The sequence below is a fragment of the Nipponia nippon genome, unplaced genomic scaffold (assembly GCF_047370975.1).
Source record: "Nipponia nippon isolate SJK-2023a ecotype South Korea unplaced genomic scaffold, ASM4737097v1 scaffold_19, whole genome shotgun sequence".
Taxonomy (NCBI): domain Eukaryota; kingdom Metazoa; phylum Chordata; class Aves; order Pelecaniformes; family Threskiornithidae; genus Nipponia; species Nipponia nippon.
The window spans coordinates 6,697,139-6,712,191 of record NW_028262335.1 but is presented as its reverse complement, the minus strand read 5'-3'; the positions used below and the strand labels follow the sequence as shown (position 1 = coordinate 6,712,191).

The 15,053-nt window shown below is 44.5% G+C and overlaps 1 protein-coding gene across 3 annotated transcripts in view; it reads left to right on the top strand.

Moving 5' to 3' along the window:
• MXRA8 (matrix remodeling associated 8) overlaps window positions 1–14,184 on the top strand; it is a 36,488-nt gene extending 22,304 nt beyond the window's left edge. For all 3 annotated transcript variants that reach the window (XM_087755373.1, XM_009460905.2, XM_087755374.1), the window contains exons 5-10: window positions 130–588; window positions 4,970–5,128; window positions 6,221–6,251; window positions 7,104–7,180; window positions 8,934–9,011; window positions 9,906–14,184. In XM_087755373.1, the coding sequence (XP_087611499.1) occupies window positions 130–588; window positions 4,970–5,128; window positions 6,221–6,251; window positions 7,104–7,180; window positions 8,934–9,011; window positions 9,906–9,931 (830 nt within the window). In that variant the 3' untranslated portion in view covers window positions 9,932–14,184. The remainder of the gene's footprint in view (window positions 1–129; window positions 589–4,969; window positions 5,129–6,220; window positions 6,252–7,103; window positions 7,181–8,933; window positions 9,012–9,905) is intronic.
• The last annotated feature ends 869 nt before the right edge of the window (window positions 14,185–15,053 follow it).

Sequence of the window (15,053 nt, the reverse complement as noted above, 5' to 3'; positions counted from 1 at the left end):
GAGGGGATGTGTTATAGGATTGCAGGGTCTGAGAGCAATCTTAGGTGTGCCTGGGTGTCCTTAAGCGTAGGACAAGTATGCAAAGATGCACGTACCAAGGTTGCGCAACTTGTATTGTCTTCCCCACAGCTGAGGATGCACATCAGTACTGGGATGGGGAAAAGCCTGTGATTGTTGCCCTAGAAGGCAGCACAGCGATGCTCCCCTGCGTGAACCGTAAGCAGATCTGGACCGAACGGCACAGTGAAGAGGAACAACAAGTGGTTCACTGGGACAGGCAGCCCCCAGGGGTTCCTCATGACCGGGCCGACCGCCTCATTGATCTGTACGCCTCCGGCGAGCGCCGTTCTTACGGACCTCTCTTCATTCGTCAGAAGATGAACATCACTAACACAGCCTTTGCCGTGGGTGACTTTTCCTTGCGGATTTCAGAGCTGGAAAGTGCAGATGAAGGCACTTACTCCTGCCACCTGCACCATCACTACTGTGGCCTGCATGAGCGTAGGATCTATCAAGTCTTCGTGACAGAGCCAGTGAGAGAGAAGAAGGTGGTGAACCTCACAACTCACAATGTTGCCCCAGCCATAGGTAAGTGGCCTCTGGAAGTGGTTCTCCTGATTGAGGAAGAGATAAGTATCTACATTTGCATCTTTGAGCTCTAAAGAGCTCAGTAAGCCACAGGCCAGGAATATGACATGTTACTCCCCATCATCACCTCAGGAGGCCTTTGCTCCAAATGCCAAAATGTCCTTGCCTTTTCTGTCCCTCCACAGTGGTCTGCAGGGATCACTTAGTGTCGGTGGAAGGGAGTGCGGTCAAGGCAAACCTATGCCCTGCAGAAGTACCATAGACACCACTGACGTGAAGGTGCCACTTAGAGCAACACTGAGGTTTCCTCTATGAAGGTTTCTCACATTTGAGCCAGGGGCTATTCGTGCCCTTCGAGTTAGACAAGTAGATGAGGTCTTGCATCCCTTGCTGCTAGTATACGGCTCTAGTGTATGGGCTTGGTTGTTTCTGAGCTATTTCCGTTACGCTGGTGTACCTGGAGCTGCATGCGTAGCGATACTAGTGAGGATCCTGCAGGGCTGCTTTAACTCTGGGCTGCACCAAAAGCGGAGCGTCCCACCCAGCAGGGGTGATTACCTGCTAGCAGGGGTGATTACCTGCTAGCAGGGGTGATTACCTGCTAGCAGGGGTGATTACCTGCTAGCAGGGGTGATTACCTGCTTGCAGGGGTGATTACCTGCTTGCAGGGGTGATTACCTGTGTGCAGTGCTGTAGTGACATCATGTCCAGCCCCCGTTTTCTTTGCTCCAGGGCAATTCTGCAGCCTGTTCTGCTCTGCAACGCTGACATGCCCTAAGGCAAACAAGCTGTTTTTCTAACAGGCTCCCTTTCCTGATTGCTTTTATGGACCAGGAGAAGGTGAGGGGCAGAGATCGATTCTGTTCTGCCTTTGCTGTTACAACATGCCACTATTCTCATCAGCGTAGATCGTAAGTGTTTCTCTCCCCTTTGCACGGGGGCTTAGGCTGTGTAAGATGCCAGACTGTGCAGAATCAAGCACCGGGAATTCTCCTCCACCCTTCAGCTTTTCTTTTTTTGTCTTAAACCAATTTTCACATTTTCCACTGCAGTGAGCTATCATCTGACAGCCTGTCCAAACTCAAAACCATCATGCTTAATTCAGGCAGAAAAATAAAATAAAAATCCCAAGTTTAATATTTTTTTTAAATCTTTTGGGTATAGTTCCTTATTAACATTTTGAAATATTCATTGTGGTTTAATATTTATTGGCTGCTTAATACAGAATTTTGACATGCTTCATACATATTTAAATTGGTCTATTCTTCTCTAGCAATTGGCTTTTTCGAGTCACAGAAACCTAAACCTCCCCCCTGGGACTAAGGTTGGTGTCCAGAAAACCCAGGCAGCATTAAAGAGAGGTGGCTGTTGGGGCTGAGCTGACGTGGAGGCCAGGACATACAAATACCAGTCTCCCTGCCCGCAGCCCTTTTGCTGCCCTTGAGCCCTATCCAGATCACATTGTGCAGATGAAAGCTAGATCTTATTTTCAGAGTTGCCCACCCAGGAATTTATTCCTCTCTCTCCTGGATGTTGTCCTGGTTGTTGCTGAATAGTTACCTACCTGCTCAGAAGCTAGACAGAACCTACAAGCAATTTAACCTGCCAGGCATGTCTTAGTTTGCAATAGTGCCCTCCGTGCTGGAGGAGCTTGCCTTCCTGAGAAAAGCCATTTCCACTGTCAAAAAGAACAGCCTTAGAAGAGCTTTGTCCCCTACAGGCAGTGAACGCTCAGCTGGTCTGAGAGCACCACGCACAAAAATGTGCTGAGTCGATGGGAATGTGAAAGAAGCTGAGACATCCAGAGTGCCTTTTTCAAACCCGCTGCTGATGAGAAGCCTGCTGGGACGTGCCCTATTTGTGCATAGCAGGAGAGGCTGAGATATTGTCCCATTCCATGAAAAACTGTATAGAACTCTTCTGGGGATATAACATAAAGCCAGAATGAAACATCAGGAGATAACAAAAGCAAAGCAATGAGCTTTTTCAGCAAGCAGCTATAGTTTCTGGCATAGCTCCAAGGTGCGGAGCCATTTCCAGACAGGAAACTTCATCATGTTTTGAATATAAGCATGAGCTCAATTCTGCTCTCAGTCTCAGCAGTATAAATGTGATGTATGCCTACTAATTCAGTGCATTTTTACCCTGCGTTTGCTTTGGAGCAAGTGATCGAAGAATGGCATCTATTGTGTCTCATGCTTATTGCTAGACTATTCTCAATCCTTTACCAACCTTGAAAAGAAAATGGGCCACATACCCAGCATTTGTGAGCTCTCTTGGCAGAGAGCTCTCCATTTTTCCCAGCAGAAAAATCTGACCCTTGACACTTTGGTAAAGTAAGGTAAAGGCACCTCCGTTTTAACTTTTTTTTTCCCCACTGTTAAAACTTATTTTACAGTAGTTAAACCAGATCACGTGAGTGAATTGGAGACAGATGGCCATGCTATGTTGAGACATACTGAAAGATCAGATCTTGGTTACGGAATAAACCTTCATCACCTCAGTTTAAATTCTGATATAACCTTAGGATGAGGAGGAGATACTGTATTACCTTGGTGATACTATTCTAGGCGCTGCTGCTCATCTACTGGATGCAATTGAATCAACCGTTGCTCTGTGCCTCAGTTTCCCCAATTATAAAATGGAATATATCCTACTGCTTTCCTGGTGATGCACTTTGAAGTCCACCAGTGACGCTTTGTCAAATCACTAGTATGACAAGTATTTTTAGTATTACTTGATTGAGGAAGCCAAGGAGCCCCAAAGTTACTGAATGTCTCTTTCCACTGTTTGTTGTTACAGTGACCTCTCCAATGTTGACTGAAGTTTAACTCTGCTCCTACCCTATCTTGCAGCACTGTGGGAAAGCAGAAAGCCAGGAATAGAATGCATTTATATTTGCTGACTTCTGGCTCAACAGCTGCTCCAGTGGTTACCATCTCATTATAGCAGCTGCTGAAGAAGCCCTTCATGATCCAGAGATTTGTTAAAGTAGAACTGTCACGTATACTGTTTGCAGCTTTGCAAGTGGCTTTTTTGGTTTGGTATTTTTTAGCTTAGCAGTGGTGAAAAACACAAGCTCGTTTTGGGTACCAGAGCCAGCAAGTACGCAGCATCTAGCAATGCCAGTGAAAAGTGGAGTGTTGCTGGAGTGGAGGGCTGGGCTACCAGAACAGAGCATATGCTAAAACCTCTCAGTTTTCTAGGACTGCTGTTAGCATTAGCAAACGATCATCTCTGGTTTCAGAGTGTTTATTTCAATCCACTATCGCCTTATTCGATTTTATTATTGGTGGGTTGGTGTTTTTAAATGCTGGAAACAAGCTACCCGACAAGCTGGAACCAGTCACTATGCCGGCAGTTCCAAAAATGTCCACATTTCTTGCATTAGAACACGTCTGTTAAATGGTACTGTGGCTTTTGGGATACTTCCCCCCCTCTTTCCCCTTATTCCCCTGACTAATTTACAGGGTGAAACTCCCAAGAGAATGGTGGGCCAGAACGCCGTACTGGTTCTTGCCTGGTGCTCTGTGGGTGTTCCCTGTTAGGGGGAGAAGGTGTTGCTTTCAGCTCTGTTTTGAAGAGAGAAGCCTCCCCCAGCACCGTGTGTCTTATGGGTTTGCTCTCTGTGCCGGGGCTGGGTTTGTCTGCTCCTCTGACTATTGCAAGCAGAGGAGTCGCTTCCTCTTTATATGTGTAAAGCATTGACCTATTTATTTGAGAGCTGCGAAAATGTTCCACGTAAGAGTTTTGAGTTACCCTTCCCTGTGCTGCGGAACTGAAATGCTGCTGCACCCACAAATGGAATGGAATCTTGGCTTTTCTTTGTGGGTTTTTATTTTATTTCTTTTATTGATTTTTATTTTATTTAAAAGGAAACTCATTCTTTGGCATTGAAAATTCCTCCCACTCTGTAAATTATAACCCTTGGCAGGGAGGGGCTGCTTCATACTTTAGCTGTCTGGAGCCGAAGCAACGTGGTGTGTGTGTGTTGTAAGGGACCCAGAGGAGGGTTGTGTTACCCTGCAGAAAGACTTGGGGCTGTCTCGTGTGGCTTCGTTCTGGTCTTCCCCTCTGCAATAAACAAGAACACACTGACAGCCAGGCAGCAGCAAGGGAATGTGCAACAGTCCTGTTAATACTTCATGCTCCTGGGAAGCATAATGGTCTTGTGAAGAGCACAGGCATCTTCCAGCTGACAAAGGTGCAGTATGTTGTAAATTAGGCAGCCATTTACCCTTTGCTTCATGCAGTTCAGCAGAGTTTCTCACTGAACGTGCTTTTTGGGTCCACGTTCCACGTATGGGCCCACGTGTGAAGGTGCTTTGCTTTGGATGCAAATGACAATTATCAGCCTGTTTTCCTTTTCCTCTGCCATCAGATCCAAATGTTGTCAGGGGCCACAATGTAATAAATGTCATCATCCCTGAGAGCCGGATGCACTTCTTTCAGCAGCTGGGCTACATCCTGGCAACTCTGCTGCTCTTCATCGTCATCCTCATCATCGTTGTCCTCGTCACCCGTAAGCGCCGGCAGAGAGGTAAGTGCTAGAAAAGACCAGCCCTTTAGTGCTTGTAGGAATATCTCATGACAGGAGAGCTGATTCTGCAAATAATTACTGCAAAGCACAATGCTGAAGGCAGTGATCCTCTTCTGGAAAACCAGCAACCCATGCAGTGGGGAGTCTTTGCAGATGCTGATGCTGAGAGGTTCATTAGTGTGGTGTAAAAATTTCTCGGCCTTGATTGCTGAGTTGCTCTGTTGTAAGGGAGAAGAAAATGAGAACCGCTAGATAGTTGCTCTTTACAAGTGGAATTTATTTAGAGCAGAAGGCCCCCATGCATCCCTTAGGAACCAAGACGTCTAAGTCCTTGCTGGACTCCCTGTGCTGGTGACTGTCTCTGTGTAATTAGAGAGATGGACACTGAGATCTTCTGGTGACTTTCACACAAATAGTTTTGGATGCCACACAAAAAGCAAATACCAGGGAATGTCTGTCTTCTGGTGTGTTCTTTGCAGTACCACATTCATCCTTATTTATGCGTCAGGGGATTAGCACCAGCACAAAATGGGCTATCTCCACTGACTTAAGTGGAGTTACTTTGCAGTCACGGAGGGGATAGACTCCTGGCCCTGGCCTTTGAATGGAAAAGAGGAGCCATCACTCCTTGCAGGCTGGGGTGAGACAGGAGTGTAGTGAGATACCTGGCACATGGGAGACTGATGAAAACCAGCGTCTGTAGCATGTGATGGATGCAGGCCTGAGCAATGAGCTGGGGATGGGCAAGTGCAGCGCCAGCACAAAGGGGTGGCAGGTGTGGTTAATATTTTTGTAAGAAACGGGAGGTAGAAAGAAATGAAATATGGCAATTACCGTAGTTTCTCCTGGCTGGTCATCCATAGATCTGGGAAAACCACTGGAAGGCTGGTGAGTAAAGGAAAGGGAAGCTCCCTGTGGCAGTGGAACACACATGAATTCTTGTGTATTGGAGGGATTGCAAAAGTGATTGTTGTAAGCATCACAATAAGGAGCACTGTGAGAAAGTACTGGGTGTTACGGTTATCGCTGTTATCTGGGAGGGGTTGGCTGGACAGCATACGACTGCTCATTCTGTTTCTTCTCCCTCTTTAGGTTATGAATACAATGTGAAGAAATACGGAGAGTGAGTATAATTACAAGGTCTGCTATCTATGATTAGAATACATAAAAATGAACTTATGGGCCCCAACCCTCAGCTGTCATTAAGAGCCTGAAACAGCTGAGGATCTGGTTAGTACGAGTACAGCCATGTAAAGCATAGGCTGTTTGATAGAGTTTATTCATTGCTTTGCACCAATTCTTTTGGAGCTTTACACTCTAGTCATTGTTAGTGTAACGTTCCCAGGAATATAGACTTGCATAATGATTGCATATCAGGGAACGACTTCCATGCTGTCAAAGGTTGGGAGAGAGATTGAGATTGGGGCCAAGGTTATGTAGCTGGGTTCCTTTATGTTTTATTATATATTATTAAAGTGGAAGAGATGGAGAAGTTCCAGTACAGACTGGCTCCCCATTGTTCTAAGCTCTGGACAAACACATGGGGGACGAAAGAGCCAGCTAGCCAGAGGTGTCAAGGTGATAATAGAAAAGACAGTAAAAGGAAGAGAGAGGAGAACTGGATTCACTAGTAAGCAGTATGACCTCGAATCTGTTCGATAGGTTAGGGCAAAGACAGCAAAAGTACCCATGTACAACGGCTGCCAATGCTGTTCTCTCTCTCTCATGCTTTCTCCAGGGAGGCCTTGTAGAAACTGGAAAGGATTCTGTAAGGATTGCTGTGAAAATCAGCAGTACTTAATAGAGAATGAAATCTTCTATGGATTTTTTCAACTTTTCTCCAGATATATAGCAAATAAACACTGTAAATTAAATTCTCTAAAGTAGCATTAGAAAAGCTATTGTGAAAAAGCATGAAAGGAGCCAGTTATTAAAGGATGTGACAATACCATTTTTCACTGTTATTCCTTTTCAGGAAGGATGTAAATCTTAAAGAATTTACAGTCGACACAACAGATCTGACTCAATACAAAAGCGAAGACATCAGGCTGGGTATGCATCAACTAGCAACTGTTCTCCAAAGCAGGTCAAAACTCATTATAACTGAGGATTTTGTAATGGCATTTAGATGCCCGTTTTGAAATGACTTAACCTACTGATTTTACATGGCAACTTTGAGAATCTCAGCCCACAAGTCAGTGCAAGCAGGGGGACTGCAGCTAGAGAGGGTGGTCCTGACTTCTGAGTTTAACTGGAGGCTGATTGATGAGGTTGGTCAGTAACGAAGCACAGCTTCTTTTGTTTCACCTGGAGGTTTTGGGGTTCTTTGACATGCACCTGAAAGCCAAATTCCAAGTGGGTGCAAAACAATGTGGAATGAGATCAAGACAGCATCTAGGGAAAGAGGATTCCTCAAATTTAAGCAGTTTGTGTAGGGAAGAGGATCAACAAGCCAGTTCTCCAGAATCTCCTGTCCAAAAAACTAAAAGCATTTGTCAATATGAATATAATCATTCTACAGTACATAAAAACTAGCTCAAAGTGAGTGATCTGGAGAAAAAAAATAGATGAACATTCTTTAGTACTAACTACTGACCTTATCTCTCTTGAAAGTGGGTATGAACTGCAGTTGACTGAAGTGGGGATAAAGACAAGCCATGAGTTAGCTGAGTTCATTGCCTCCACCTTCTCTGGAAGCCAGTTCGGTTTAACTTTCTACAATTTCAGTCTCCCTGGATGTCAAATCGTTTAGTGAACAGTTGGGCCTTCTATCGAGATCTGTGATAGCAATTAGGACAAATCAACTTGGGGAACACAATAGGAAGAAAATTTGCAACAAAGGTCCTAGAATACAAAAGAGAGAAAATACAAAAACCACTGGAACTCATGGTAACATGAAATATCCTGAAAAGAGGGGAAGGAAGCTGATCTCATTGGTGATCTGGGAAGGCATTTTTGCTGGGATATGTAGGACTGACATGGGGAACTTAAAACATTCCTGAAGATGGATGCTGCTCCTTAGTAGAGCTTGAAGGTGCAGCCTTGAGTTTATTGTGTCAGTAATTGATCAGGGGTGTCTTCTTGCTGGGACTTGATTGTCTGTAAAGCAAAATTGATCCTCTTGTCTGCACTACCCTGAGATTCCTGAAGACTTGCCATGATGCTAGGTTCATACCTGCTGCAACTTGCTGCATGTCGGTGAATGTGCTGACAAACCAGGAAGCAATTGAGTCTGTCCCTCTTTTTTTTTATTCTGTGCACCCCCCAGTAAAGGTACAACCTTTAAAAGAACAAGCTGATGAACTTTAGGTCCCAAGCTACAGAACTGTTGTAAGGGCCCCAGTAAACAAGAGGTAGATACAAAACCTGAAGTAAAGAACAAAGGGGTTGCAGAGGGTGGGTTGCAAACCAGGACAGCAGCAAGTACAAATTCTTCTCTGTATATCTCAGGAGAGCTCCCTTGTGAGCAAATTCTTTGAATAACTGCATTAGTCACCTTCAGGTGAGCTTCGCATAGATAATCCGGAGCTTTTTGTTACGTGGTGGAAGAATCTGTGGTACCTATGAGGAGCAGGATACTGAAGTATGCGTAACTGATTAGCGCCAGGGGCAAAAATTAAGTTGCAGCAGCTTTCCTTTTCCTGTGGTGTGGCTGAGTAACTCCATGAGTTACTCCTAGAGATCTGGAGATGCCAGGCCTAGAGTACTTCAAGGAAGGACCGATCACATGTCCGCCTTGCTTGTAAAGATTTGTTTTCTTTTAATGTTCTAATGGCTGTCTGAATTATACTCCTCCCTTACACAGATTACAAAAACAACATCCTGAAGGAGAAGGCTGAGCAAGCCAGAAGCTTCCCAGCAAAGAACATTGATTTAGACAGAGGTAATAATGACCTGCTTCACCCTAATTGGTGGCTGTAGGAACCTTCTGATGGGCTGAAGGAGGGAGGAGGGAAGAACACAGTTTAGCAGTGAACTGACCAAGCCACAGCCGAATGAGGAATGATAAACATCATGACAAACGACAGCAGGAATGAGAAGCTAGTTCCCTTCCTATCCTTTCATCATGGAGCCACAAGATGCAAGTAGTGATTAGCATTTTAAAAACTTTTGGTGTGGCACAAGTAGAATTTTTCTTTATTGGAAAAAGAATGCCTTGCAGGGCTGGAATAGTGCATTCTGTACTGTAACCTCAGAGGGAGATGTATCTGAAAAATGTCCTGGCATGGTGTTTGAGAAGAAAACACTGTGCAGAAGAGGGTGTTTTGAGTTGAATTAATTTATGGGTAATGGGCAGTCACTTACTTCATCCAACAAAAGCAAACATCTCTCCCTCCCTAGGGGCTGAATCTCCTTTTGCTTATCCAGTATTAATCCTGAGTATTGCACCTCAGTTTGTAGAGTCACACTTATGTCAAGCAGTGCTTGTAAGAAGTTGTGAGGCTCCATGACTCCTTTCATGTGAATTAAGAATATAATAAATGTGACTGAAATGATACCAAGAAGGCAATGGTCTGGAGAGTCCATGAGTTGCCTTAGACCTGCTGTTCTTGATGGAGTTCTCATGATATTTTTGCCTGCATTCTGCAGAGATGACCTGTGCAATACTTTATACACGGTATATCTCACTGTGGGCTTTATGAAGAAGATATGGGGGACATGGTTGACTGCAAATGGTCACTTGTCACTGTATAGTGAAGTCCATATTACAGTGTGCTTATTTGGATGGTTTGAAATCTCTCTTCAGGTACTGACCTCCATTTCAATTTGCTTTCAGATTTCAGGAAGGAATATTGTAAATGAAGACATTCCCAAGCTGCTGGCTGGACCAGAAGCTTCAATCAAAGATAGATAAATGGAAGAGAGATGCCTTTTCTTAATATCATGTCCCTCCAGTTACCATAGAAATTTTCACGTAGACTTTCTCCCCACTAAGCACAAGGGTATTTGCAAATGCTTCTTGAAAGAGTTAGACCGTCTGTCTTGTGTGCACTTATGATGGGTTTGGGTTGCCTTTTCTTCTTCTCTTCTCCCAGTCCTCCATTTCCCTTTTCTTTCTTGATATTATTGTTGGTTTTATGCATCAATGATTTTTATGAGCTGAATCAGCAGACCTTTTGCTTTGATGTTACTGCTTTAAATAAACCAACCTGCATCACTAATCTTGAGCCATCATTATATCAGGCATTTTTCCATGTAGTGTGTTCATCAGCAAAATAATAGCAAAGCCTGATTGTGATCTCTCATAGGCTGGCATAAATCAGGAGAAGCAGTATTGTCACATAGCACTTTACATATTGCAGGTGAAGTACGAAAAGTACACCCCTTCACAAATGACAATGTAAATACCTCATTTTATGAATGGGAAAATGCCAATATCCTCATTTTTCAGGGGAAAGGGAGGCGCACAAATGACCAGGGGTAGGGTTGGGATCAGCTCCAAAGAGCTCTGGAAGCCTAACTCTGTATTTCTCACTCTAAGCTTGTTTGTTGATTTGTTTTTGTTTCAGTGCAGACCAAATCACATTTGGCATGAGCAGACACTTTCAGCTGAAGTTGATGGAGTTACAGTGCTGTAATACCTACCAGTCTCAGTTAGATCAGAACCAGAAATATTATGGAGAGGGCTAAACTCCTGTGTGGAATCTGGAATGTGATTTTTCTGCAGTCTTTGGGTGGATCCAGGCCACACAGAGCTTGTGTGCACATCACAACAAAGGTATGATTACAGCACAGGCAGACAGATTGTTAAAAGGAATAGCTTCTCATGAGCAGACCATGAGGAACCAGAGTAACAACACACTCCACTAAATAGTCTGTCAGGAATTTTCATGGGCCAGGGTCCCAGAAGGGGAGTTGAGGAGGGAGATGAGTCCGTTCTTGTGAGTTTGGCATTGTTTTGGGGAGCAGATACCTGAGATAGTGGGGCTGTGGGCTGAAGGGGAGTTCTACGTATGAGCAGTGTGTCAAGTGGGGATGTCCGAAAATTGGAATTTGGTGTTGTAATCCAAGCAAGTTAAAGCATCAGGAAAGCTGGAGAATATTAATAGTTCTCCACAGCTCCTCTGACTACTTCGGTTATTCTGTGGCCGCATTCCTAAACCAGGCACACCTGTGGTCCTTGGGGCACAGAAGAAAAGGTCTTTCCTACTGTTGTGAGCATGATGATGACAGTGGCTTGTGTTCTTGTTGTGTAAGGGTGAAGGTGGCCAAGGATTGCCAGCCTACTCCTTGGTGGTCTGAAGAGAATGGCAGAGGGAGGGATTGCACATGGGCTCGGTGACTGAATGGAACTGGGGTAGAGTCTCCAGGACGTTGCGGGTGGTGGAAGCGTGAAGAGGAGCTTGTGTGGAACTACTGTGAGGGTGAGAGAGGATGTGAGGGTGACGGTGTGGTTTCAGTCTTGAAGTAGTGCTCTGATTACAACTGGTATCTCAGCCTGGATTTCTTCCTGGGGATGGAGAATTCTGTCTTTGCAAGTGATGAAGTAGCTGTGGTCCAAGGAAGGCACCTCAGTCCACCAGCTAAACAATTGGGAATATGACCTGCTGCCTAGCATGGTATGCGTCTTGGCTGTTGTTTTAGCCACCCTCGCCACTTATCCGGGAACACGTCAGTGCCATCTAATAGGGGCGCAAGTTTGGTCAAACCAGAAAGAGATGTTGTCGTGGCTGGGTGAAGCTGCCCGCTGCAGGAGCACACGTATTGTAAGGGTCCAGTGCTGTTTTGAGACCTATCCAATGCTTTGGGGCTCCCTAATGTAGGAATCAACGTCAAGTCCCATACCTTTCCCTTCCTTTCCACCCCTACCAACTTGGGTGTCTTGTCTGACTGATGACAATGTTCTTAGACATCGAAATCCCATTTCAGACCCCCTCTCCCTCCTCCCACAAGCACACTGATCTCTGCTGTTGTGTGGGAGGGCTCAGTAAGACTCTCAGCAGCTCAGAGGTACACTGCACCGGGTGTGATGGTTGCCGAGTTGCAGCTACTTACACTGAAGCTGAGCTCAGCTCCCCAGCTCTGCCAAAGGTGTGGTGGGTAAGGCCTCCTGTGTCCCAGAAGGAACTGTATTGTCTATTCAGAAGCTAGGATGTCAGTACTTCAACGCACACTTTTTATAGGAGTGGAAAATGGACCATGCCAATTTTTATAGGTATTAGTCCTCATTAACAGAGAGAAGTATTATGTTAAAGAATAAATATATTGGGGACCCTTATTTTTAATGCCTTCAAATATTAAAAATATTAATAATAGAATATAACAGTAGAGGTGGAGGCAAGCCTTCCTAAGCTACAGCTGGGCAGATCCTTATCTTTTAGTTTGCTTATCCCTTCCACTGCTCTCTGGACAGTTTTTGTGATTTGCGATTCACTGCCTTTATCTTCACTTAAGTGTCACCCCTACAAAAGTGCTGAGGTTGGGCAGACCCATGACTAGCGGAGAGGAGGGTCTGGGGTTGGGCCCAGGTCCCCGTTTGCCTGCCCTTCCCCCAGAGCAGACAGCCATTCTTAGGCTGCCTTTGGCTGGACCTGGTTGAAACCCAAGCCGCATTCCTGCAGGTGCATAAGGCTGCGCTGGTTATCCCATCAGGGTGGCGCAGTCTCAAGTAATTGTCATTAACGTCTTTCTCCCTCCCTTTCATGTCTGTGAGTCAAAGGTTGGAGATCTTTACTTGCCAGTTCAAATTGCTTAGCACAGCTCATATAGACACCAGCTCAAAGTGGGGTTACTCATAAACTCCAGAGGCATTTAAATATTTTATTTGACTTCTAGGCTGAAAAATAGCTTAAGGGAAAAAAATTTAATGTGTTCTCTGAAACAAGCACTAGGAAGAGCTTTATGAGTTCCTCATCCTTGCTTTGATCACCAGTTTGAATTTGGTAATGGGCAGACATGCCAGCATAACCCTAGACTGATCAAGATGGGAGTCCAAGTTGAGATTATGGCCCTTCTTTCTTCAGGAGAGGCATATGTTGTGTGACTGGACTGATGATCAGAACAGTGGTTTTCAAAAGCAGCCTGCCACATCTAGTATGTAATTTAGCATGTTAAAATTCTGGCTGAAAAAGATCCAGGCAAGACTGCTGGGTAACCAGTTGTGTTTTCAAACTGTTGAAAAAAGAGAGAAAGAAAACTGAACACTAAACTGAAGAGTTTTGTTTGTTTATTTATTTCTTAATACAGAGGAATGATCAAAGGCTATTTGCTCTTAAATACTGGCGAGAAGCCATTTGCATCCTTTGCATGTGCACTTTGTATTCTGTCAGTCTTTGGCATTGGCATGAAGTCTATGGAGCTGATCTTGCACGTGGAAATCAGAAGGCTCGACTTGCAATGAACCACTAGGCTGGGGACAGGACCACTGCTTTCTGTTCCCACTCTGCCGGAGACTCAGTGCAATTCTAGCCAGGTTGGTTTTCTCTCTCTTTCTCTCATCTCAGCCTTTCTTTCCCTAATATGGGACAGTACCTTGCCTCTCATGGAGAAACAGTTTTTTAATGTGTGTAGCACTTTGGTAAATGTGCTTTGCCTGAGTTATTCGAAGTAGTGTTCGCACTGTACTGAAATGCTGCATCTTGATAGACTTCTTTACCTGTCACTTTGCAGGCTCTTGGCAGGCTTTGCCTCATTATAGTCTCTTTGGTTTCCTGAGACATCCATTTTATGTTCAGTTAGTTAAAATAATAATAACCCCTAATGTTTTTATACCAATTATTTCTCAGTGAGTACTCTAGCTCAATGAGGGCAGAGAAATGAAAGTCTCTTTTAGGGTAATGTATGGAATGTAAGCCCTTGTTGTGGAACAAGGAAAGGGTGTATGGCAGTGACCTTAAAAGGGGTTAAAACTGGGACTAGAGCTAGAGCCCCCTCTTTTCAGCTCTGTGCACACTCTGCTTCCTCTCAAGACTGAGAGGAGGACTTATTCCATAAAGCTTGGTTTTTTCTTTGTTGTAACAGAATTAATTTTCATTGCTATTGTTACTTAACTTTTACCGTTTATCAATGTTGTGTAACTCTCCTAGCATTTAAGAAATAAAGGAGAATATAATGGAGTTTCAAGTTAAGGTTGATTTTATTTCTTGCTCTTTGGAGATGCTATCTGAGCTATTAGCCAGCATTAGCTAATTCTTCCCAATAGCTGTGCAGTGTGTTTCATCTCGGACCATCCTAAAGTGCCTGACAAAGTGCAGATTGGATGCAATAAGTTATTCCAGTGATTTCAGTATGGTTTCCACATGGGACATCATCGTTTGACTTGGTCATGGGGCCCACAGAGAAATTTTAGCTTTCCAAAAGTGTTGTATAATGAACAGATCTGCGGCTGTAGATGGAGTTCAAACCATCCATCAGAGATGAAGGCTGGCAGCTCCTTCATAGTACATAATTCTGCAGGTCCAGAAGGGAAGATAACATATCCTGCTGGAGTAGTTAACTGCACAGTTTTATAGTTCGCTCCCAGCCCAAATTCCTCTTTTCCTTGCAGAACTAACACCTTGCAAAGTTCCTGCGGCGCATTCTGCTCTTGGAGGGCTTCCACCCACTGAGTAGTATCCCAGCTGGCATGACAGAGTTCTTCCAGGGACACTGATGGAAACAGCTTGTATTGCTGCTTGGATGGACAGTGCAGGGTGCAGGTGCAAGAATTTGAAGGATCAAAGCAGGATATGAAACTAAAAAGTGGCAAAGAAGCGCATTTGGCAAACTAAGATCATTGGCCAGTTTGTCTAGCTCTGGTGAAAGTATTATCTTCTCTCTTACCTGGTTGGAAATCCTACTACAGCCAGTCTCCTGCCGTTTCATACCACCTCTTCACTGAGGTGAATCGCCCTGAAAGCTTGTGCTTTCTCAGATAACCAGAGGGAAAACAAACCAAACAGGTTAAAGGCTTGGGAGATGAGGACAATGCGAAGTGGATGGGGAG